A 24,132-nucleotide genomic window follows, 5' to 3' on the forward strand; every position below is an offset into this window, starting at 1 on the left:
ACTACAGGAAAAAAAAAAAAAGAAAACATCCGGCCAACTGCATTAGCGGAACCGCGGAAAAAAAAACATGCATCTCGTCATCTTCAATGACGGCACCAACGTGGACAGCTATGTCACCAGTTCTTCTGGCAACATCCATGACCCCCCCTTGTTAAAAGTTTGAAAACAGACCCCCATTGGTAAATAATTTTTAAAACTAACCCCCCACAGTAAATTTGCCTAATAATAAGAGATTTAATAAACTAGATTAAAATCTGATTTGAAATTGGTTTGATTTTCAAAACCGGTTTATTTGGTTCTGCACCCGTTTATTCAAAAATCAATGATAAAATTTATTATAATATATATATATATATATATAAAACTGGTTAAATTAAAATTAATTACAATATTAACCATTAATTTATAGCTGATAGTATTATGCAGAACCCAAAATGTTTAAGTTGTGTCTGTAACCTGCTAGTGCTTTTTTGCACTTTGTTTCTTTCTCAGGAATGGATATATTGCAAGAGAAAAGAGAAATGCTTCGATACTAAAGTCTTGATACCCAAAAAACATGCGCATACAAAAAAAAAATCTCAAACAACGGCCATGCTCGGCAAATTAACATCACTCACAAGGGCTATGAATAAAATGTAGATTTACAGACCACATCTCTTTGTATTTCATGGCAAAACAAAATTCAAAATTTGTAAGATCGCCACCAATACTAAAGTCTAAATAAAGAAAACATGCCCAAGGCAAATTCAAGCCATCATGTTGAGATACAAACATGGCCAAAGCAAACCATTAATTTTAGTCTTCATCCATGCCACCAGCAGGTTGCTCTCTCCTTGGACCACCAGCTGGTTTTGCCATAATAATCTGAAAAACGAAAATGAAAATCAATTTCCACAATGCTGAGAAAATTAGACAAAAATATTGCAATCCAATTTCACGTGTATATGCAATTGGCAATAAACATGGCATAGGCCTCAGACTCAGCTATTTATTCCCTAATCTTTGTGTGCTTTAAGTTAGGATCTTCCCCAAAGAAAAAATTTGGGTTACATGGAGATCCTAATTTCTGAGCTTGTATGACAGTGGGAGATATAAAGGCCATCACTTTGCAAACGATCTAATTCCTTCATAACTATATTTATTAACCATAAAGAAACTTTTGATTGTGATTCGAGGTACATATTAAGGTGGCAAGCAGAAATTGACTGGTAACAAGTGACTATTTTTAGTTGATTACCTGGTCCACACGTAGTACAGTGCATGCAGCATCTGCAGCATATTTAAGAGCAAATAACCTGAACAGGAAAAAAAAACAATAAGATGAAACTAGTTTTCCAGGAGATATGAAGATAAATTCTGATTCAACATAGAATAGAATTATTTCAAATCTTAACAGTTGAAGAAGCATCAGCTCCATCAATTACAAGAACCCTTAATTATTGTCTATATATTTTTTATATGGGAAGGGTTTTTAGAGAAATCTCCAGTTCTACACAACAGCAATGAAAGGCCAGTTCATTATTTGCTCAAACTACGGGTTGCCACCATATAAAACAAGCTTGTGTTAGATCATGGCTTACTTAGTCACATGGAGATCCCAAATGCTCAAGGTTGAGACATCCTTACATACGCCTTCTTCCAAATCAATGCCAACTTTGGCATTTCCAGATGCATGTTCTGCATACAGAGAAGATATGATCTCCATTGCATTCAACCCAGCATTCTCAGCCAAAGTTCTAGGAATCATTTCAAAACTTTCAGCAAATTTTGCTATAGCATACTGATCCAACCTGCAGGGCCATTGCAAATGTTTAGTCCATTCCATTCCCGTGTCAAATACCAAATAAGCATTGAACAAAATAAATTAAGTCCAGTGAATAGAGACAGTAACTATTTCCAAATAATACACAGTAATATATGGTGCTGGGTTAAAAACATCCAAGATCAAGTTAGATTTTAGAACACATTTATGTTATACCGACTTTAATAATTCTCGATAACAAAAAGATATTGACATATCCCAATAAACTGCACAAGACAGGTGATAAAAAAAGAGCAGCATTTCTACGTTAGTGGTGAATGATTCCTAAGGGCTAAAAGCCAATGAGATGCAAATACATAATAATGAAGGCATGTTAATGCATGTCAGTATCAAACGTACACAACTTGGTAAACAAAAATTGTTACAGAAGTCCCCACAAGTTTATAATCAGTTGCACATACTTGCAAATAAACATATTAAACTTCTTTTTTGTTTAAAATCAAAATTAGAATAATGGTACAAGTCCTTTTTACCCACAAGTGCATCTCTCCAATATTGCACTTGCTAAAAAGTGCCTTACAAGTTACATGGACTTCAGCAAATGAAATAAAATGTTTATAAAATCATAACTGGATATTGATAGCCTTATACCCCAAATAACCATAAGGCAAAATCATACAAACAAAATTCCTCATGTAGTTAAAAAAAATTCAATGAATGGAAGAGGCATGTGTGTGAAAACAACACATCAATGTATCCCCAAGAATGCAAGCCACTGTCTTTTACAGGGAAAACGGAAATAAAAAGTACCCTGTCTCCTTGAAGGAGAAGTCTTTCACCCTTTTAGCTAACTCAATTTCAGTTGCTGCAGCTCCAGGTACAAAGCGGCTATCCCTGCACATGGCCTGACAAATAATTTTATAGATAAAGCTTAATCAGTATTTTAAATTACAATTAGCCAAAGTGTAAAATTGTTTTTAAAATAAATGCCTTCAAATGTGTAATCCAAACAAATGTAATAAGTAATAATAACCCTTAGGTTTGCAGCCCTATTTTTACAAGATTGATGGAGAGAAACATCAGAAAATTACTGTTTCAAGATCATTCAAAATTACAAAAAAACATTGGGGAAATTACCTTGTAAGTGTTCACTCCATCATCCACTGCTCTTTCAAGATCATCTAGTATACTATCAGTACTTCCTCGTAAAACAACAGTAGCCACAGAATTTCCACCCTCTTCATTTTTCACAATGGTCACCTGCATATCATATCATTATCAAAAAAAAAAAAGAAAACTGCATGCCATACTTAGAAATGAGAAGAACAAAAAGAAGTAAGGGAATAAGCTAAAAAAAGGAACATGGAACCCATAAAAAGGCAGAACCAAAATAATCCAGCTTTAACATACCCTGACACCACCAATTTCCTGAACTGAAACAGAATCTACATATCCAAGATCATCTGGGTTTGGTTGGCCAAGTTTTAGCTATTGCATGAAAATAAAATGGGTTAGACAAAAAGTAGAAAACCTCTTTACGTAGCCAAATAAGCAAAAAGCACAAACCATGGCAACAGAACCAGTTGTCCGGCAAAATCGACGTAGTTCAAACTTTGAGCTGATTTTCAGAACCATAAGCCTGCAAGCAGGGATTTTGAAGTTAACAATCTAATGTGCACTTGTAAGTTATAATGTTCATATTAATTTAATAGCAAGAGACAATTAAAACCACCAAACATGAATAAAGACTTCACATACTTGTAACGCTCACAGAAATGCAACGCCATCTCTCCTACTGCTCCTCCACTGACAATCACTTTGGCACCAGAATCTGCTACTGCCTTGATGAGCTCCTCTACTTTAGCCTCTTCGGTTTTTGAATAATTTTCTAGCTATATAAATTAAAAATGAAGAGAACAAATCCAATTAGCAAAAACATAAAATAATTCAAGAAAAACGAGGAAAAAATGGGCCCATAAAATCTTAAGGCTCCACCAGTACAGCGTCAGGTAAAAAGTAAAACCATTGCCTAATCCTGCAAGAAACAGCTAAAAACCAAAATAACAAGTTATCCTAAAAGTTATTGCCAAATTGTCATACAAGTTTAAATTTAAACGTTCAAAATTGTTTCCAATCAAAAGCTCTAGCTACAAATTTACAAAAACAAATCACTTAAAAAAATTCAGCATGACAGAAATAGATGAAGGCACAAATAAAATAAAGGCATAATTTGAGAAACTCCATACTAGTATGCTGAGGCCAGCTAGACCTCTAGCTGAAGAATCAAAATGATGTTTTATACAAATTAAATGAAAATATTGCACTAATTATTAAAAGACATAATTATAGTTTACCATTGCAAATATAAAGCAGATTCAGTTATAAAGCTGAAAATACTCACCATTGAGTTCTTTATCAACTTGAATAAACTATTGACCAAGCATTACAGACCTTTTAGGCTTTTCATGAATTTTAAGTTTTAATAATTAGCAGAATATGTAGAAACAATAAAGCATATGCATTCACAAATATCAAGCTAAAATGAACATAGAAACTTCAGCAACAAGGTCACCAGACAAAATCTACAAGACAATAATGACAAGGCCCAAAATAATACCTTATTAGAGGCTTCCAAATTATGAGGGAGTAAACGAAAACTTTGTAAAAAGAAACAATGACATGAGTTTAGGTTGTCATTACTGCATTAGGATTAAGCCATAGTACCCTATCACAATCCACTTTCAACTTTCTTATATGGGAGATGGGGATTGATCTCAAACTTATACCAGAAGACACAAAATAGGCTTTCACCACTCAAACAATAAAAAAATATAACAACTATATAAAACAGTAAGGAGGCAGTAATAATCAAATTCAAAACTCAAGTCATTTTGATATACCTGCTCAGCTGTATGTATGAGGACAGTTCCTTTAGTCTCAGTTGCAGATGTATCAACACCACCAGCAAACACAGCAACCTAAAACAACACAAACAAATGAACTCAGTACAAGATAGTATAAAGATTAGCCAATATTAGACTTTGTTCCAAGATGTCAAGGATTGGATCACTTGCTTTTTGTTACAAGAGAGATTAAAATATTGCTTCATTTGCTTATTGAATTCCACTGACATTCATATATCACATGTATCAATGTACACATATTCATAACTTTGGTGAAGAGATTTTCAAATGGAGATTATGTATTGAATTGCTGCAAAGGGCTTCACGGCAGAGTTGTAAGCATTGTGGGAATTGGTTGTTCATTTGGTTCTATGTATGATATTTCCCATGGGAGACATTAGTTTTTGTGGTTCAACTAATGTATAGACCAATTTCAATGGGTTTCATGGTTTCACCCTCAAGAGTAGAACCCCAGTTTGTAATTCATTGTTGCAGAATGTACAAACATGTTGAACATTTAAGAGTTAGACGACTAAAATGAAACCATGTTAACTAAATTAGAAGACACACCATTAACAGCATTATTATGGGTGTTGGATGGAGCTAACAGATAGAATTAACTTGTTGAACATTTTGAAGTGAGGACTAAAGTAAAAAAGAACAACAACAACAAAAAAGGTTAGAGGACTAAACCAAAATAAAGTCAGAGGATCAAAGTACTAACTTCATCTATATTTATTGTTTGCAGCCATACATAAATTATATGGGAGAATATGTTGAAGGCAGATAAAGACCAAAACTAAAAGTGTAGCATTCATATCCTTCCATTAATCAAATATAAAAAATAATGAACCAATAAAGAGCACACTTCACAAGCAATCCTGAGAGTATATGGCTTGGAAAAATGAAAAAGTTGAGACAGTTGTGAAGGATCTCATTCTCAACATAATACAAATAAATTATACAGTAGACTCTCCAATTAAACCAAAAAAATCCAACACAGTAGAAAGCTCACCTTCGCCTTTTCTGCTTGCTTTATAATCCCGACAGCGTCACTTTTCAGAACCAATCCTCGAACGACAGTACTGTTATGCAAGCCCCCTCCCAAGAGCTTTGCAACACGAACGTTGTCCACATTAAAGTTTGCAGGGTTTTTGGGACACACTTGGATGCATGCCTGTATTTTCCAAACAGAGGTTGGAATGTAAACAGTGTTGTGCTACCAAAGAAAGCATTTTATCATAGTAAAATGTGGTAAATCGGGATACACTCACATCAGCAACAAGCGAACATAAGGTATCTTCTTGGCCAAATTGCTTGCTGGCAACAGCTGCTTTCATTCTAGAAACAACCTGTTCCTTATCACGAACATCCATACTCTCTGAACCATTCTCAACCAGTTCATCCAATATTTGAACAGTCTGACACAAAACAATACATTAGAAGAAGAGAGAGCAGCAATATGACATTTAAAAATGAATGACTAAGGCTCTCATCAAAACCTTGTTGATCGCTTTAGTGTATCCACTGATGATCTCGCTCGGATGCAAACCCATCCTGATAAGTTCCTCAGCACCCTGCAGGAGTTCCCCAGCAAATGAAATAGTTAAATTAGCTCCATCCCCAATCTCCTCTTGTTGAGCCTTCCCAGCCAAAACCAAAACCTTGGCAGCAGGATGCTGAACTTCAAGTTCATTCACAATTGTCCCAGCATCGTTCGTGACAAAAAGCTTGTCCAAGTGATTTATAACCATCTTATTCATTCCTGAATCAGATCAAACAAAACATTTGAAAACAAGACCACCACCAACATTCTAAATCTATCCAAACAAACGCATTCTTCAGCAACATATTAATACAAGCACAAACACAAAGCTTCTACAGAACCAAAATTGGCAAATTCTCTTTGTAAATGAAAAACAAAAACAAATCTACTTATTCTCAATCCCCCTCAAATTTTCAAAGCACTGCATCACGTAAAAAAGCTAGATCAACATAAGATGAAAACGAACACGTACCCACATTATAAAAATCCAAACTTTTGGAATCTGAAGATGCAGCACCCACTTGGGATGAATAGAAAAGAGTGAAAACGAAAAAGGGTATGCGTGATTGTTACCATTGGGACCGAGGGAAGTTCGAGTAATAGTGGAAAGTTGTTTGCAAGCGTCGATGTTCTTGAGAACCGCTTCGTCGAGGCCAGAAAGGTGCTTATGGCCTTCCTTGAGCATGGATTGAATCCCATATGGTTGAAGGTTGAAACCCATGTCCTTGCAATTTGAGAAAACCCTAACCCTAAAACCCTTGAAATGGCAAGTTCTCGCTTCAACTTCGAAAATTTTATGCCCACACTGTATCACTGCCCCGCCACTGTCTAACTAAAACCCTAATAACGCAAGTGAGAGAGAGGAGAAAAGAAAAGCAGGGCAGGAAATGAGAAGTGTCTGGAGTAAATCAAATCAAAGAAAATAATTAAATTAAATCTGTAAAATAATAGAAAACTGACACACAAAAATTACTACATGGCATACTAAACAAATAATAGCAAATTTTGAAACTCCACAAAATATTGAGACAAAAATTAATTTAAAATTTTAATATAAAAGGTTTTATATTCTAGTGATTAAGAAATTATAATAGGTATTACTTTTCCAATAGTTTTTTTTCTTCTAATAAATCATCAATTTGATTCTTAAAATATTACTTTTTCTCTTAACTAGTCTTTTAAAATATAAGTAGTGTCCAAATAATAAAAATCAAGTTAATTAAATAATCCTTAAGTATTGAAAAATCTTTCAAATTAGTCTCAATATATCAACTTTAGAAATCATTAGGATTGATCTATTGATGGAGTTGGAATAGTTTATATGAAGTTTTAGGTTTAAATCTCAATACAACTATTGTAAAAAAACATCAACCTTTGGAACTAAATTGATAAACATTTAATGCTTTAAGGATTACTTATATAATTTCATTACTTAAAGGAAAAAAAATACTTTAAGGATCAAACTAATGGTTTATTCTCTTTTTATATATAAAACATATATATTTTATAATAGATAAGTGTGTTTGAGTTAGGTAAGATAATTATTGGTGATATAACATTACATATGCATATCTAAAACTCAGACTTGATATCACTAATTAAAATTTACTTTGGAGGTATATTTTAGACTGTTATCTAAAAAAATACATTTTAGATTTATGTGTAATTTAAATTGTGACATAATGTTACTTTTAACTATTAACAAAAGAAAATATTGTTCGTCTACCTCGATTTAATGGTTTGTTCTTTTAATATCACTATTGAGTATGAGGTTCGAGAAAAGACATCCTCAAGTAAACTCATCCAAACTATTAACAATTTTATAAAAAAAATATTGAAATACAATTAATTTAGGGATATAATAAAATATGATAAATTGAAAGGGGTAAGTATTTTTTTGTCTTTATTTATAAAGATAAAGTTTTAAATAATCGCCGATTTTCTCTTCTTCTTATAATATTTTTAAATTTAGTTCTCTAATTTTTTTTCACCTATTTGATCTTTCATTGTTTTCACCAAGCAATTTTGTTATATCCATAAGTAGTCCTTAAAATATAAAATATTTATCAATTTTATTACACTCTATTGGCATAAATATGTAATAGGGTGTCATATCAATATTTTCATTAAATATTAGACACAAAATTAATAGAAGGATTAAAACTACATGAGTAAAATAGTCTGATAAAAATGAAACGCACAGTTTCATTTATATATAATAATAATAATAATAATAATAATAATAATAATAAATAAATAAATAAAAACATAACCCCCCACTCTATTTTTAAAAAAAATCCCAAAACCTTCCCCCCCCCCCCCTTCTAATTTTTCACTCCGATCTCTTAAGTCTTTCCTTGTCATTCCCATTTTTCATCTCTTATCCTTCCACTCTTTATCCTCCATTGTTTCAAAATTCATTAAGTTTATTGCATCCTTATGACACTCTCAAGCATGGGAAGGCGGTTGGAGTAAAAGGAAACAACATTCATCTCCTTAAAATTCTTTATTTGATCTCTTTAAGGTAAATTTACAACCCATTGAATTAGATGACTATTTTATGGCATGGTTTAGTTATGGATTGTGTGAGAGGGGTTAGAAAACAAGTATTAGGAATTATTGTGATTTTCTCAAAATCCTATGTATGTTAAATTTAGGAATTTTGCCTAATCTCTTGTTCTTTTTATTTTAAATCCTTAGATCAGATAGAAAATAAGATGATTGATTATCCCAATGGCATTGGAATACATTGATTGTATTCTTTTTTATTGTGAGTAGCCAATCTAATTAGTGATACTTTTTAAATTCTTTTAGGAGAAGCAAATAAACTTTAAAATATACTTTTTTGTGATCTTTAAATTCTAGGAGTACTTGAGAATGAAGTAAAATATTTATTTTCCCTTGATTGGAATTTATTCTTTGAGATTCTTAATAGTTTTGATGAGGTATTTAAAAGTGGATATTGAATTATTTTTTATTTATTTATTGTGAGTTTAAGATTGATTGTTGTTCGCTACAATGAAGAGATAATATAGCTTATGAGTTGAATGTTCATAGTATATATATTTCCAGTTTGCTACAACGAAAAAATAATATAGCATATGAGTCGAACACTCATAGTATATATGTTTTTTTTTTGCTGCAACGAAAAGAGAATGAAGCCTATAGGTTGAATATTCATAGTTCCTAAAGATTTGTTCACTGTAACAAAGAAAGAGTGAATAGACAATTTAGTCCCTGAGATTGTACCCATTTTGCATATTAGTCTCTAACTTAATATCAAATTCAAAATAGTCCTTATCTTTGCATAAGTGTTGTAAAATAGTCATTCTGTTAAATTTTAAAGTAACGCCATTAGTGAGGTCAATTTTAGTGCCACGTAGACTATCCAATGTGGCACTAAAGGATGACGTGGCATGACACGTGGACATGTCTCTTAAAAGATGTCATGTCATTTGATGATAACAAAACGAGTAAATAGGCAATTTAGTCTCTGACTTTGTACCCCTATTGCAAATTAGTCCCTAACTTAATGAAAAATTCAAAATAGTTCATATCTTTTGCATAAGTATTGCAAAATAGTCCTTCCGTTAAATTTTAAAGTAACGCTGCTAGTGAGATCAATTTTAATGCCACGTCATTTGATGATGATAGAATGAGTGACTTCTTCAAATTTGATGGTTCTGAACCAATTGAAACATATATACGAAAAAGATCCCACACACACTTGCACAAATAAAAAGAACCAAAAATCCACAGCAACAACCTTATCTCTCTAGCCGTCAACACCAATGGGCGAGGTCTGCATAATCATTTTCTTTTCCTCTTTTTTTTTCTTCAATTACCATCAATGTATCATTCTGGATTCTGATTTTTTTTTGTGTGTTTTGAATAGGAAGAGAAAAAACCAGAGGAAACACAAAATGGAGGAGCAAAAAGCAAATGAAGAAGAAAAGAAAGAAGAAGAGAAAAAAAATAGAGGAATCAAAAGATGACAAGGAAACCAAGGAGGAATCTACGCCACCAGAAATTGTGCAAGGCACAACCTTTGCAATGCATGAACACTTTAAGCATGATTTCTGACATCTTTTAAGTTAGGGACTATTTTGCAACACTTATGCAAAAGATAGAGACTATTTTGAATTTTTCATTAAGTTAGGGACTAATATGCAACAAGGGTACAAAGTTAGAGACTAAATTGCCTATTTACTCGTTTTGTTAGCATCAAATGACGTGACATATTTTAGGAGGCACGTCCACGTATCATGCCGCGTCATCCTTTAGTGCCACGTTGGATAGTCCACGTGGCACTAAAATTGACCTCACTAACGGCGTTACTTTAAAATTTAACGGAAGGACTATTTTGCAACACTTATGCAAAGATAGAGACTATTTTGAATTTAATATTAAGTTAGGGACTAATATGCAAAATGGGTACAATCTCAGGGACTAAAATGTTTATTCACTTAACAAAGAAATAATGTAACCTACAAGCTAAATGTTGTAGTTCTAAAATTATCATTAGCCACAACAAAGAGATAATGTGGGCTATGTGCATATAGTAGAATGAAAGTTTTTACAAAGTTGTTATTCTTGAATACAAGTTTATATGTAGTTCTAAAAATTTCTAAGGGAGTATACAATAGTTTCTAAAAATGAGTTGTATTTATTTTGCTTTTATTTAATGTCATTTATATTCTTTTTGGATGTAGAGACTCGTGTTATGTTTATGCTTTCTTTCCTATCTGCTTTATATTTTATGCTCTCACTAAGTCTTCGTGACTTATCAATTTCTTTGATTCCCCCCAGATACACAGGTGATTGAGTAGTTGACTTACCAATTATATTTTTTCATTCATAAAACTCAATCAAAGAGTCAAGTACTACTCGGATCAATGTTCCTTACTTTTGCTAATATTTCAATTTCGATGTGCAGGTGCTTTCATAAGAGGATATAATGGTTCACAATCTTTTTAGGGATCATGTTGTAGAGTTTTAAGCCAAAAGATAAAGTGCATGTACATTGAGAATTGAATTTTCATCATTAAGGTTTAGGTGGCTTAAATGCAAAGTGAAAGACTGCATTTTACTAGATGAACCTTAGTTGAATGGATGCATTGGAAGTTATTTTTGTTTTAACTTCCAAGAGAGCTTACTTATTATAGTTGGTGACAATCTTCACTATAAATAGAGAAGACAATTAGTGGAGAAACACAACACATGAGGAGAGAGTGTGTGAGAAGGGAGATTGTGAAACAAAGTAACTTTATTGAGAGAAAAATGTCTTTGTGTGAGAGTGTTGTCATTTCTTGTAACCATTGAGTTTGGTACTCGTGTTTGTAGAGTGATATACTATTTAGGGTGAGTTACAATCTTGTAATCATTTTTGTGATAGTGAAATACTTTGAGTCGGTTCCATGGACGTAGGCAAGAGGTGTCAAACCACATTAAATTCTTGCGTTTGTTATTATTTTTTCTACGGTGTAATCTTTGGTGTGTTTTTACGATCCTTTGTGGGGGTGAGTAATTTTATTTGCGGGAGCATTGATTACCCAACACATGTTGTAACATGGAGTATTGAGTTGATTAAGAGACTCATCCCACCTAGTACAACAGCGAGTATAAAGGCTATTCCTCTTAGAATAATAATGTTAGAAAATTATATTTGTTGAAATATATATAGTGAAATCTGGATGTCATTTAGTTAGAATGAAGTACAAACCTGTGGATTCAACATCTAATTATTCATAGATGATATGGAATCCGGTTTGGAACAATGAAGCTCTCCCTAAATTTAAAATTTTCATTTGGCATGCTTGCTCATATATACTGCCAATGAAAAAGAATTTGGCTAAAAAGAACATATTAGTTGACACCTTACTCCCCATGTGTGGTTTGGAAGAAGAATCAGTTTGTCATGCTTTGGTCACATGCCAAGAATCTCAACGTATCCGATTTGGTTCACTTATTCAGTCACTCTCATATCAACGATCTTGGGTGTCTAAAATACTTTCTTGGTACTAAAGTGACTCAATCAAACGAAGGCATCATTATTTCTCAAAGAAATTACGCTTTGGATATTTGGAAAGAAACAAACATGCATGATTGAGTGTAAGCTCATTGACAATTCCATGGATCCAAATCAAAAGTGGATGGTAGAATAGGGCTGTGCAGATTCCAAACGACATAGGAGACTAGTTGGAAAACTCATTTACCATACAATTACTAGATTTGATATCTCTTTTGCAGTTAGGGTTGTTAGTCAATTTATGCAAGCTCCTCACATTGATCACTAGAATGTTGTAACTCACATCCTTAAGTACATTAAAAAGGCTCTAGGACAAGGATTGTTATATGAAGATAAGGGAAACAACACCCATGTTACTAGGTATTGTGATGCTGATTGGGCAAGCTCTCCTAGGTAGGTGCTCTACCACTGGACATTGTGTATTCATGGGAGAAAATCTCATTTTTTGGGAGAGCAAGAAACAAAATGTTGTTGCCCAATTTAGTGCAAAAGTTGAATATAAGAACATGGCATGAACCACTTGTGAACTTATATGAGTCAAACAACTTCTCCAAGAACATAAATTTAACTATGTTGTGATAATCAAACAACTTGTCATATTACTTCTAATCCAGTATTTCATGAAAAACTCAAACACATAAAAATTGATCGTCACTTTATTCCAGAGAAGTTATTCACTAAGAAAATTAGTATTAAAAACATTGAGAGAACCTAGGATTCAGTGTTTATGCTCCAAGTTTCGTTCATACTATTTATTTATCCGCCCTGGATTTTTTTTTTTTTGGGGGGGGGGGGGGGGGTTGTGTTAGAAAATAGGTTATGTCCATATTTTTCGAACTTACTGTGCTTACTTTTGACCTTTTCTTGTGTACCTACTCTTTGCTGAGTAGCAGATAGTAGGCTAGGAGTTGAGTGTACTTTACCCTTAAACTTCATTTGTAACCTACGTTTAATATATGAGTAGCTGACCGCCGTGAAAACACTCATGCATTTACATCTAAATCTTTTGCTATTTTACCCAACTGAAACTTGTCAAATAAAAAAAAAAACACACACACACACATTCCAATGCACCAAATTAAGAAGCAAGTATTTTGTCACCAAATTAAGAAGCAAGTATTCTGTCTCGTTAAGATAAAAGCCAATTATGTTGAAGGTAACTTTTTATCTAAACACACCCTTAATATAGTCAATTACAAAGGCAAGAACAGTCCACACTTCAACTCCCTAAGCATCCAGTTGTTTGTTACACGTGTTGTCATCGTCTCCGTTAATGTTGACGGTGATGGCTCAGTAGTGGTTGGACTCAGAGGAAGCTCACAAAATATGAAACTTTCGACCATTCATAAAATAGTCTTAAATTTATAATAATTACATTTTTTTGTCAAAAAGAAAAAACCTCAGCTATTTCTGCGTTTTCCTTGTAAGCTACGAATAGTAACTACTGGAAAAAGAGAAAGTTCTTAACAAGCCCTAGTCTCTTAATGCATAATAAGCCGGCAAAAAGAAACCCTTCCATTACCCCCAAAAGGACATATTCGTTTCCTCAATGACTCCAATACACAATGAATATTTTATTTCAAATTTCCAACATCTCGATGTTTTATGACCAACATTTGTAAGAGCCGAAACTCCCTCACTAGGAGACTCAGTATAAAAACCGTAGCAAAAAAAGCTTGTCCCTCGTATGTGAATCAAAGAAAAACTTACCACCTAACAAGTTTTAGATTAGATAACCAATATGTTTTCTGCACGCTTTATCCTGACTCTGGAACTTTCACTTCCCTTAGAACCTTTGCAGCATCCTCGGGGAACACAGGATTTATGTAACAACCAGTTCCAAGCTCAAAACCCGCAATCCCAATAAGTTGAGGTATTATCTGTATAAACCAATGATTGTATGCTAACTCCGACCCTTTAGCATGAAGTGGACTAGTGTGAATCATATAGTTGAACGGTGGATTGTTCAACTGCAAGGCCATCTTCCTGAGCATTAGTTTCAACAAACCTCCAAGTTCAACTGCCTGCAAAATAAATATCAAGAAATAATGACCAACCTTTGGAAAAAGAAAACACAAATAGAGGAGACATTAGCACAAGTGTATATAGTTGATAATGGCATGACACAGTGCAAATTCCAATTTAGCAATACGAGGTGAATCGGTGCTATGTTATGTTGAACGCATAGCATTGCAAAATCCACTATGAGTAGCAATAGCTTGAGCTATCTGTGTGCTATTACAAAGATGCTCAATCTGTATTATAATATAATAAATCTTCAAAATTCTAATTGTCATTTTTAATTATATTAAATATATAGTGTTATAAAGTGTGGTAAGATTATGTTATGCTATGCGGTATAGCAATAAGAGCCCCCTATTGCCATATAAGTGTTATTCGCTATCAACAATTATGATATAAGGAACACATAGACATACACTATTCAGTTTACTCACACATGAAGATGGCATGAAAAGCATTTGTTACTTGGTTACATTTCTGACACCTAATAGTGACAGTTCCATATTAGAACTTGGCGTTCCAATATCTAATCATAATTTCTAAGCACCGACCATATCCAATCTCATATGACTCAAGTACCAAAGATAATCCATTTATATTCCAAAATGGCAATAGGAACAACTGACTGTTAACATGATTTCGGATCTACTTGTTCAGTATGTTTCTGTCACATGGAATCAGCCCATAATAGGAATCAGCATCAAGCCTCAGAAAACAACTAGTTAAGCCTTTAATTCACACCTCATATAAGATGCATTATATTGAGATCAAACTAAATGTTTGGCACTTAAGCATCAACAAGACTTTGCAAATAAAGAAGTGGTACCTTTTCAGCATCCAATTCATGGAAGTGAGCAGTGTGGTACCGAGGAACAATCCATATCTCAAAAGGAAAAGTAGCAGCAAAAGGAACCAGTGAAAAGAAGTTGGTAGATGAATCAATCAAAAGATCTTTACATTGAATTTCACAAATAAAGCATTTCCCTGTCTGATCAAAATGATCTTTCATACTTGTAAGACGGGCAGAAACACTAGGTGGAATAACTGGCAGGGCCATCATCTGACTGTGAGAATGACTCATTGATGCACCAGCTGAAGCACCATGGTTTTTGAACACCTTCAAAAGTTAATAAAAGCAAGTTTACGTGATAAAACAAGTGCAAGAAGAAGAAAAACAGTAATTTATTTATCCCAAATGTGTAAGACTGGACCAATTGCAATTATTAATGCCATTGTAGAAAATGACAGAAATGTAGACTGCAACTACCATTTGATTAATACAGTTACAACTGTAACCATAAACGTTATTAGATCTATCATCAGTGATGCAAAGCAGGCACGCAGCCATTGCTTATTACTCAACTTCTCTCATTACCCAAAGTAAAATCAACAATTATACGTATAGCCAAACTAAAACATACTACTATTTATCTAAGTGCAAATAAATCCAAGATCCACACACTATTTCTGAATTTCATCTAAGGGTTTATACCTTGCATTGAAAACTATTAACACAACATATCAACACATATAACATATGCTGCATAGAAAGCATATATGGCATACTATTACATCTAAAATCCCTGCCTTAGCTTTTGTGAAATGAGCATGAAATAAAAAAAAAATGATAATAGAAAACAAGAGATAGAAGAAAGCAACTTCATGTATGAAGCATGAACACCTCTCTTGTTTGAAGTGTCGCCGTGTCAAACGTGTTTCCAACACCACACACCCCGACACTTGTTTGACACTTCTTATTAGGTGTCTAATTTAAAAATTATTTTTTGTTGGCTTGAACACTTAAGCTGTCACCTTTGCATAACTCATAAACTTATGGAAGGTTTATTTAAAAAGATGAATATACTATCAATTTAGATATTTTGTTATATATTACTCATATTTCATTTCATTAAAGTCTCTCTATTTGTGTATGTATGCAATGTCCCCATGTGCTAGATTTTAGATATTAGTCGTGTCAAAGTATCGTCCGGTGTTTGTGCTTCATAGTACATCACATAGTTAAAGCATCAAACTCCATAAGAACACAACCAAAAAAGCCATCAAAGGGCTTCACACACCCTTTGAAGCAAAAAGAACATCTTGGAGCGCAAGCGGTGACCAAAACATCGCAAAGTTATGCTAGGATCTAAATAAATCATAAGGACTAATTTGGCAGGAAAACATAATACAGATTCAGGATCACAGACATTAGGGATTAATTTCACATTTTATTCAGAAGATTCAGCAAAATTCAAAGTCAGCAACTGATAAAATACATATTTGGAGACTTAATACATAATTTCCACCATTCTGAAACTAATATCACCTTTTACTCATAGAGTGATTGGTCAACTTAGTTCCTCAAAATCAAGGATATAATAGTGTGGGCAAAGTTTTAAAAAACAGTCTGCAGCCACAAGTAATGGTATTTGGACTTCCCACAACTGCACCACGACCACAATAAGTGACAAAATTATAAACCTTGAGCGTGGGTGATATTTATGCCTAAGCTCCTTAAATGTGCATTTCTTTCACTAGTCATCACTCACACAACCAAAACCAATTTCAAGGACTAATTTTCTTGATGGAATACACGTTTATAGACCAATTCAGCAATTAAATAATTCGATAATGAAAATTGGGGGGCACTAGAGAACGAAAGAACGAACGAACCTGCACGTATTGGATGGATTCATGGCTCGCGAGCTGTCGAGTTCTCTCGGTATAAGCGAGGAAAACTTTCCCAATTTGTGAAGGAGACAGATCGGAGAGCTGAACCGGGTGAACCGGGGTTTCAATCACCACGTCGTGGAAGCCGAACCCGGTCAGGACCGAACCCGTCGTGGAAGCCGAACCTTGGGGTTCGGGGAGGGTGCGGGAGAGGGCGGGGTAGAGGTTCTGGATGACCCGGATTTTCCAATCCGGGTCATGGGTCGGGACCCGGAAGATCTCGGGCGCGCACTCGTGCTCGTGGCCGATGCAGAAGGGGCATTGCTGGTTCGGGTTCGGGTCGGCGGGGGACTTGGACTTAAAGTCCGAGGGTCGTTTTGCACGAGCGGGTGAGAATATCACCCAGCGGTTCCACACGATGTCTTTTCTCACTTCTGGGTTGTTCGGGTTTCCTGAGGAGGATGAAGCCATCGTCTTACGTTGTTAAGTTTGTCTTTGATCACTGTACGCTATTTTTCAGTTTTCAGTCTCATAATACCTTGTCTTACTTACCAGCTGGATAATCTCTTCTCCACTCTACTGTCTGCCCTCTCGCATCTGATTCTTATTCTGTTTTTGTTTTTTTTTTGCTTTTTCTTTCCCTAGTTTTCCAAAATTGTCTTGTGGAATCAAACCATATTTTGTTTGTTAACATAATATTAATATATAGTATTTATTAATTTTATTGATGATTAATCAGAAAATTTAATTAAACATTTTTAATAAAAAAATTTCTCTCAATCACATTTTTTTATCTATAAAATTTGAATAAGAGGTTTTACTTAAACAAACCAAACTCACCCCAATATCTTATTAGTTATATTTAAATTATATGTGAAAGGATAGAAGAAGCATCCAATACATTGTCTCAGTATATATGTTTTGAGTTCATACTAGGCTTTAGGACTCTTTAATGATTGTGTTCTCAAACGTGTGTTAATGACCAAAATTACATTCTTGTTATGCTAAATATGATTAGTGCACACTTATTTTGCTTCTTTTTTTTTTCCTGTAATGGAGTTTAATTTTGCATCTATAATTATTTTTTTTTTGGTGGAAACGTTGCATCTATAAAGCACTGTCAAAAGTAGGAGATAAGTAAAATATAGAGGATTTTGAAAAAAATTCAGGAAATAATTTAAATTAGTGCCTAAGTATACGGCAAAGATGCTCAAACCAAACGCATTTGTAACTTGACCATTTTGGATTTATAAAATTTTGTATGTTCATCAATATAGGAGTCAACATATAATTAGTTTTGTGACGCAATAAAAGTGAGAGAAAAAAAGTTATAAAAATATGATATTAATGTTCCAGAAAGTTATACAAGTAACAGAATTCTTTAGTCAAATTTAAAATGATTTCGCCGGTGAAAAATTTGTCTTTGGGTGTCATTCTCAATTTATGATATAGGAATCTATTCTAACAATTGAAGTTAAGTGTGTTTGGTTCTAGGTTGAATTATCCAAAATCAAGTTGAAATATTAGCCAATGTGATCTTAGATAAATGATTCGGGCTCAGTGGTTCAACGCTGTTATTTTCTAAAGAAATTCTAAATAGAATTTTTTTGATGAGTGGGGATGAAAAAACAAAACAGCACAGGAAAAGGGAACAACATCCTTAAAAAAGAGACACCTGAAGCATCAGAAAACAAGTGATGCCTCATTGCAAGTGGACCAATCTAAGGCATAAAATGGATATACAATTGCTTGTGTTCTAAAAATATATCTAAGGCATAAATAAAACAATCATAAAGTGGAAATGAATTTCTTTATTTAAAAAATATCCGTAAAATTTCGGATGCGTATGCAAGAATTGTATAAGGTGTTGCTGAGTCTGTCAATGGAGCTCTGAATCTTTGTCCAAAGGAGCAACAGTATTATGATTTCAAGCTTCCCAACCCCTAAGTACAGTGGCCCTTGCCACACGGTTAACTGCAAGGGTGAATGCTCCCATACGAAGATCACAATTATGGGTTTTGCACATCTCCTTCACATCTTTGAACCCTTTAGTCATGTATGTCTTTAGCTCGTTGTTCACCTTCTCCTCATCCCACATGAACCCTTGAATGTTCTGTGTGTTACATAATTATAATCATCATTTAATTATCCTTATAATGGTTACATGAAGTGGATTAACATATATGTAAAAGAATTTGGAACCACTAAAGTGATACTCTCCTTGTTCCAAAATGAATGATGTTTAAGGTTTTTTCATATAGAAAGCAAGTATTCCAAGAAAATTATTATTTATTAGAAAATAATTTTATTAAAATATCCCTTTTATGTATAATAAATATTTTTTCTTTTAGTTTCTTAACCAATATTCTAAGGACACTAGTTAGCAAAATCATTTTTCTTTTAATTTCAATAAATGTATATTAAGTCTTTTAAGACAACATTATTTATTACAAGAAAAGACTGAAATAGATGTTTGAATATCTCTTTGACTGAAATAGATGTTTGAATATCTATTTGAAAAGTAAGAATGTTAATTAATTTAAAAAAAATTCAAAGATTAAAATTACAATTATTTTGGAACAGAGGAAATAAGACAATGTTATGTCATGAAAGAAAAAATGTAAAGACAACTAAAAGACACTTTATAAATATTGTTAAAACAACTACTAGCAACACATTTTCTAAGATTTTCTTTTTGAGACATTTTTTTTATCCAGTGAAATTCATATAAATCTCACATAATATATAATGGTTCTCATTCCCAAATTAGTGGGATTCACTTAAATTTCAATTAAAAGAATGTGTTAATAATATTTCTCGTAATTTGTTCTTACTATGATTATTTTTAAGCGTTTTTTTTATAAATAATATGACAAAGTAATATGAAAGGAAATGCATCCATTTGAAATCATAACAGTTAATTATCAAGATAGTTACCTGCACCCACTCAAAGTAGCTAACTGTGACTCCTCCTGAATTTGCAAATATATCTGGGAGGATCACAACCCCTTTCTTTTTCAGAATCTGCAAAGCAAGGAGGTAGTAATTAAAAACAAGGCTTATTTCTTATTGTTTTCCTTTTTTAAAAGGAAGAGAAAGAAAGAATACAAGCTAACCTCATCAGCCTCCGGGTCAGTTGGGTGATTGGCTGCTTCAACAATAAATTTGGCCTTAATCTCATTTGCGTTTTCCCTTCAACCATATAAAAAAGAGGTAAAGAAAAAGGTTTAGACTTATGTTTAGGATGCTTAAGGATTGCAGGCAATAAGTTTATGCAACAAGCAATATTGTCAAGCTCCTCTAAATTTGTAAAATATTGCAAAATGTCGTGTCCTTAAACTTTTTATATTACATTTTTTCACTGACATTTGGAAATGCAGTAAATGATGTTTCGCAATACTGTGCAAAGCCAAAGACCAAAGTAAAAATCTTGCAAAGTAAGAGATTAAATCATCACATGGCCTAATTAAATGGAGGTTTACTCAAGAAAAAACGTGTGGTGCTTGACAATATTTTGGTGTTTACTTCCAAGGTAAGATGTGATGATAATTAAGTGATCTTAGTAGTTCAATATGCACAAAAGAATTATGTAGTTAAGCAAAAGCACCTATTGATGACTCCACCAAGAGCTGCTGGGACAAGAACATCACAGTCTTCAACCAATATTGAGTTGGGGTCAATTGCATCACCACCATGGAATCCTTTGACTCCCCTGTGTTCTCTAGAATGTTTGAGCAAGCTTGGTATGTCAAGGCCATTGGTATTCTTTATGGCCCCAGTTATGTCACTCACTGCAACAACTTTTCCACCTTTCTCACTGATCAATTGGGCAGCCCAAGACCCCACATTTCCAAATCCCTGAAGAGACACACAACAGGATTGATTGCAGGATTTTGTCTCAAATTCATCAAAATATTAGGTATGCATTGATGAACTTTTCTTGGAGCATTTTTACATTTTACTAATATATCTCTATCAATCATGGGTTCGAATTCGGAAACAGCCTCTTTGCATATGCAAGGGTAAGGCTGCGTACAATATTCCTTCCCCATACCTTCGCATAGCGAAGAGCCTCTGGGCAATGGGGTACGAAGTTTATCTCTATCAATCATTGTTGTGAACATTATTTTCAAGCTACTGTGCATGATGTTAGAAGCACCAGTCCTTACATTAACATATAATGAATGTTGTTTTCATTTAGCATAGAGATCAATTTAAGTAATACAAAACAAGTAGTACCTGTATGATAAACCGCTGTCCGGATACACTCATCCCATGCTCCTTAAGCAAAGCCTCCGTTGCAAAGAGGACTCCTCGTCCAGTAGCTGCATCTCTGCCTAGAGATCCACCGAGTTCCTTGTTTGAACATGAAAAGTTAGATATGGGAATTGGTTTAGGGGATGTTATCAGCAAAATTTTCTGAACACACTTTTTATTTTTGGTTGAAATTCTTGTTTGATGCACTAAATAGGGAGTGGAACCCCTCCTTATTTAGTAGAATTCACATGAATTTCAACTAAGAACAAAACTTAGATACAGTTTTTTAGTGTTATTCTCCTGTCAGAATTGGAGTTTCACCTTGATAGTTCACATAATAAAGATTTGCATTAAAGATCAACATAGAAATTCTGATTGGAAAAAACTTATAAACTGTATCTAAGTTTTGTTCTTCAACTAATAGTCCAATTGTAAAAAAAAGTGTTAGAAAGAGTGTGTTCATAAGTTGCTGTTGTGGCACAGTTCAATGCCCATTAAAATGAGAAATACAAAGATTTTAATCTACTTACTACAGGTTTCCCAGTCACTACTGCAGGAGAGTGGCCATGAAATTTGGAATACTCATCTAGAATCCATGCCATAGTCTGCATTCACAAGTCACAACCATGTAGTAAGCTAGTGAGTGTTTTGTATTGAAATCCAATATGAAGAAAAGAGAGCATATAACAAATAAGCATAATAATCATCAGCAAATTCACAAAGCTGAATTGTTGTACTGACCTGTGGTCCTGTTCCCATATCAGGTGCAGGCACATCTGTCTGAACTCCAATCAGATCATGAATTTTCTGGGTAAAAACTCTAGTGAGTCTTTCTAACTCTGACACAGTTAAATCTGCAGGGTCACACCCTATTCCTCCTTTGGCACCACCATATGGTATATTTGCTACAGCTGTCTTCCATGTCATTAGTTGTGCCAAAGCATTCACTTCATCTGGTTCAACCTACTCAAGCCAATACATAATTGTGTGAGGGAACTTAAACCTTATAAACAGAAAAATCACTAAAAGCATACTAAACAGTTATGAGCTAAAATTCAATTTGCTGCTTTTGTTACATATGTGGTTGGTTATTCAGTGGAATCATCCTTCTATTCATTATAGTGTAAAATATGTTTTAGGTCGCTTAAGTTTCGGTCAAAATTAATCTTAGTTCTTGATTTTGATTACTGTATTTTTTATAATTGGTGAATTTTGTTCCTTTTTATTGAACTTAAGATATCAGAGTGAGGGACGAAATTCATCAATTATAAAAAAATACAAGAACCAAAACATTTTTAAAGTCTAGGAACTAAGATAAATTTTGACCAAAAATTAAGGGACTTCATTGTATTTCTGGCCAAAGGTGTAACCATCTAAGGGGAAGAAAAAAAATCTATAGCTAGTTTGTGTTTTCAGTTTAGAGTTGTTGATCAGTAACTGAGGTTTTTGAAAGTCAGAATATAACTAACCTCAGGATGGTATCTGATCCCTCCTTTCATGGGGCCTCTAGCATTATCATGTTGAATCCTGAATCCAACAAAAGTGGCCAAGCTGCCATCATCTTTGGGGATGGTACATTCAACCTGCATTTTCATTCAACAAGATTTAGAACTGGAGGAGTTGCTAAACTATGTTATGCATATCATATATGTTAAAGACATAGTATGCACAACAAAACTATGAATGACTTTTCTAAGAAGTTTTATGAATTATTTTTCAGGCAGTAAAGAGAGGGAGAGGGAGAGGTAGAGGTAGGTGTAGAATGAAGTCAGTTTTATCACACAGTTAGCACATCGGAACCATTGGTAAATCAGACTTAAAACATGCATTCAATATTTGAGTTGTCCGATCTTCATTTAACGGTTTTGATTCATTGATGACAGCAAAAAATCTGGAAGAAAGGAGAGAAAAAGGTTTTCTTCAACAAAATTGTTTTGTACCATCTAACACTTTTCTTTGAACCCACTTGGGTCGGCCTAGTGGTGAAGGACTGGGGTAGAATATATGAGGTCTTAAACAATTTTCTTTGTGAAAGAAAGAAAAAAAATATGGTAAGAACAAATCATTTTGCAGGTTTACTTGCCTTGATTTCTCTAAATGGAATCAGCAAACTTTTCTCAAGCTTGGAATCCAATCCAAGGAGCCTAGAGGCCAGCCTAAAGTTCCTGTTGGTGGCTGCTAGTGCATTCATTGTTTCCAAAAGAGTAAAAGACAAACACAAAATTCCAATGTTTTTGAGACGCGGAAAATAGATGTTGCAACTTTGCTTTTCTTACGGGTATATATAGCTATCAAAGGGAATGAAAGAAAGATAATCTATTTGTGCCAGGAAAGTAGGAAATACAAACAAGCAACATCTCGTCAACAAAAATATTTGATCAACGTGACACACCACGTGGATCAAAGTCAGCAAATAGTATAGAAATGGTGGTGGAAAAGAAAATAATGACATCCTCAATGTTCTTAAAATTTAGGAGAAATTGCTGCGTTTAGTTGCTTTTGTGAAGCATATTTTATGTCCCTTTTATCAAAGGTGTATGTTAACTTAATAATAGGTAGGAATAGTTTGATCATAGGAAAATATACAGGAGTGATTTTTTTTTTTTAAGACAAGAGTTATCTTATTGGTTTGATTTGCTTGATTATTGTTATTATTTTTTTAACCAACTACTCTTGATTAGAGTTTTTAGCTGGACCTAAGGTTATTGTTAACTAAGTTGAGAAGTACATTTTTTTTTTATTAATAGGAATCAAAGAAGACCTCTTGGTCTATTTTGTAGAATATGACCTCTTACCATAAGATATTTTATTGCACACACGTTTATCTTCCAATTACAAAACGTGTCTATTGTTTGTCATTTATTTTATGGAAAATAAGACTTCTTTACCAATTATTCTCCTAATAATACTCACAAGTTGCATTTGTTTCAGGTCATGTCACGCG

At 33.7% G+C, this 24,132-nt stretch overlaps 3 protein-coding genes across 3 annotated transcripts; all 3 read right to left on the reverse strand.

Moving 5' to 3' along the window:
• Window positions 1-570: 570 nt before the first annotated feature.
• Window positions 571-7,099, reverse strand: LOC114390327 (T-complex protein 1 subunit theta-like). The gene is made up of 13 exons (XM_028351030.1): window positions 6,785-7,099; window positions 6,168-6,430; window positions 5,940-6,086; window positions 5,681-5,842; window positions 4,663-4,740; window positions 3,521-3,654; window positions 3,329-3,401; window positions 3,173-3,250; window positions 2,900-3,022; window positions 2,573-2,667; window positions 1,581-1,790; window positions 1,238-1,295; window positions 571-864 (listed from the first exon to the last, which is right to left on the reverse strand). The coding sequence occupies exons 1-13, from the start codon at window positions 6,930-6,932 to the stop codon at window positions 796-798; spliced, it is 1,638 nt and encodes a 545-aa protein (XP_028206831.1). The 5' UTR covers window positions 6,933-7,099; the 3' UTR covers window positions 571-795.
• A 6,245-nt stretch (window positions 7,100-13,344) lies between these two features.
• Window positions 13,345-17,541, reverse strand: LOC114391194 (ADP-glucose phosphorylase). The gene is made up of 3 exons (XM_028352221.1): window positions 16,935-17,541; window positions 15,088-15,378; window positions 13,345-14,263 (listed from the first exon to the last, which is right to left on the reverse strand). The coding sequence occupies exons 1-3, from the start codon at window positions 17,400-17,402 to the stop codon at window positions 13,997-13,999; spliced, it is 1,026 nt and encodes a 341-aa protein (XP_028208022.1). The 5' UTR covers window positions 17,403-17,541; the 3' UTR covers window positions 13,345-13,996.
• A 1,031-nt stretch (window positions 17,542-18,572) lies between these two features.
• Window positions 18,573-23,506, reverse strand: LOC114390140 (glutamate dehydrogenase 1-like). The gene is made up of 9 exons (XM_028350826.1): window positions 23,272-23,506; window positions 22,658-22,771; window positions 21,930-22,151; window positions 21,719-21,793; window positions 21,171-21,287; window positions 20,539-20,789; window positions 20,048-20,123; window positions 19,869-19,955; window positions 18,573-19,044 (listed from the first exon to the last, which is right to left on the reverse strand). Exons 1-9 carry the CDS (start codon window positions 23,377-23,379, stop codon window positions 18,859-18,861), a joined length of 1,236 nt encoding a protein of 411 aa, XP_028206627.1. The 5' UTR covers window positions 23,380-23,506; the 3' UTR covers window positions 18,573-18,858.
• Between the last annotated feature and the right edge of the window lie 626 nt (window positions 23,507-24,132).

The sequence above is a fragment of the Glycine soja genome, chromosome 16, assembly GCF_004193775.1.
Source record: "Glycine soja cultivar W05 chromosome 16, ASM419377v2, whole genome shotgun sequence".
In the NCBI taxonomy this organism is placed as follows: Eukaryota; Viridiplantae; Streptophyta; class Magnoliopsida; order Fabales; family Fabaceae; genus Glycine; species Glycine soja.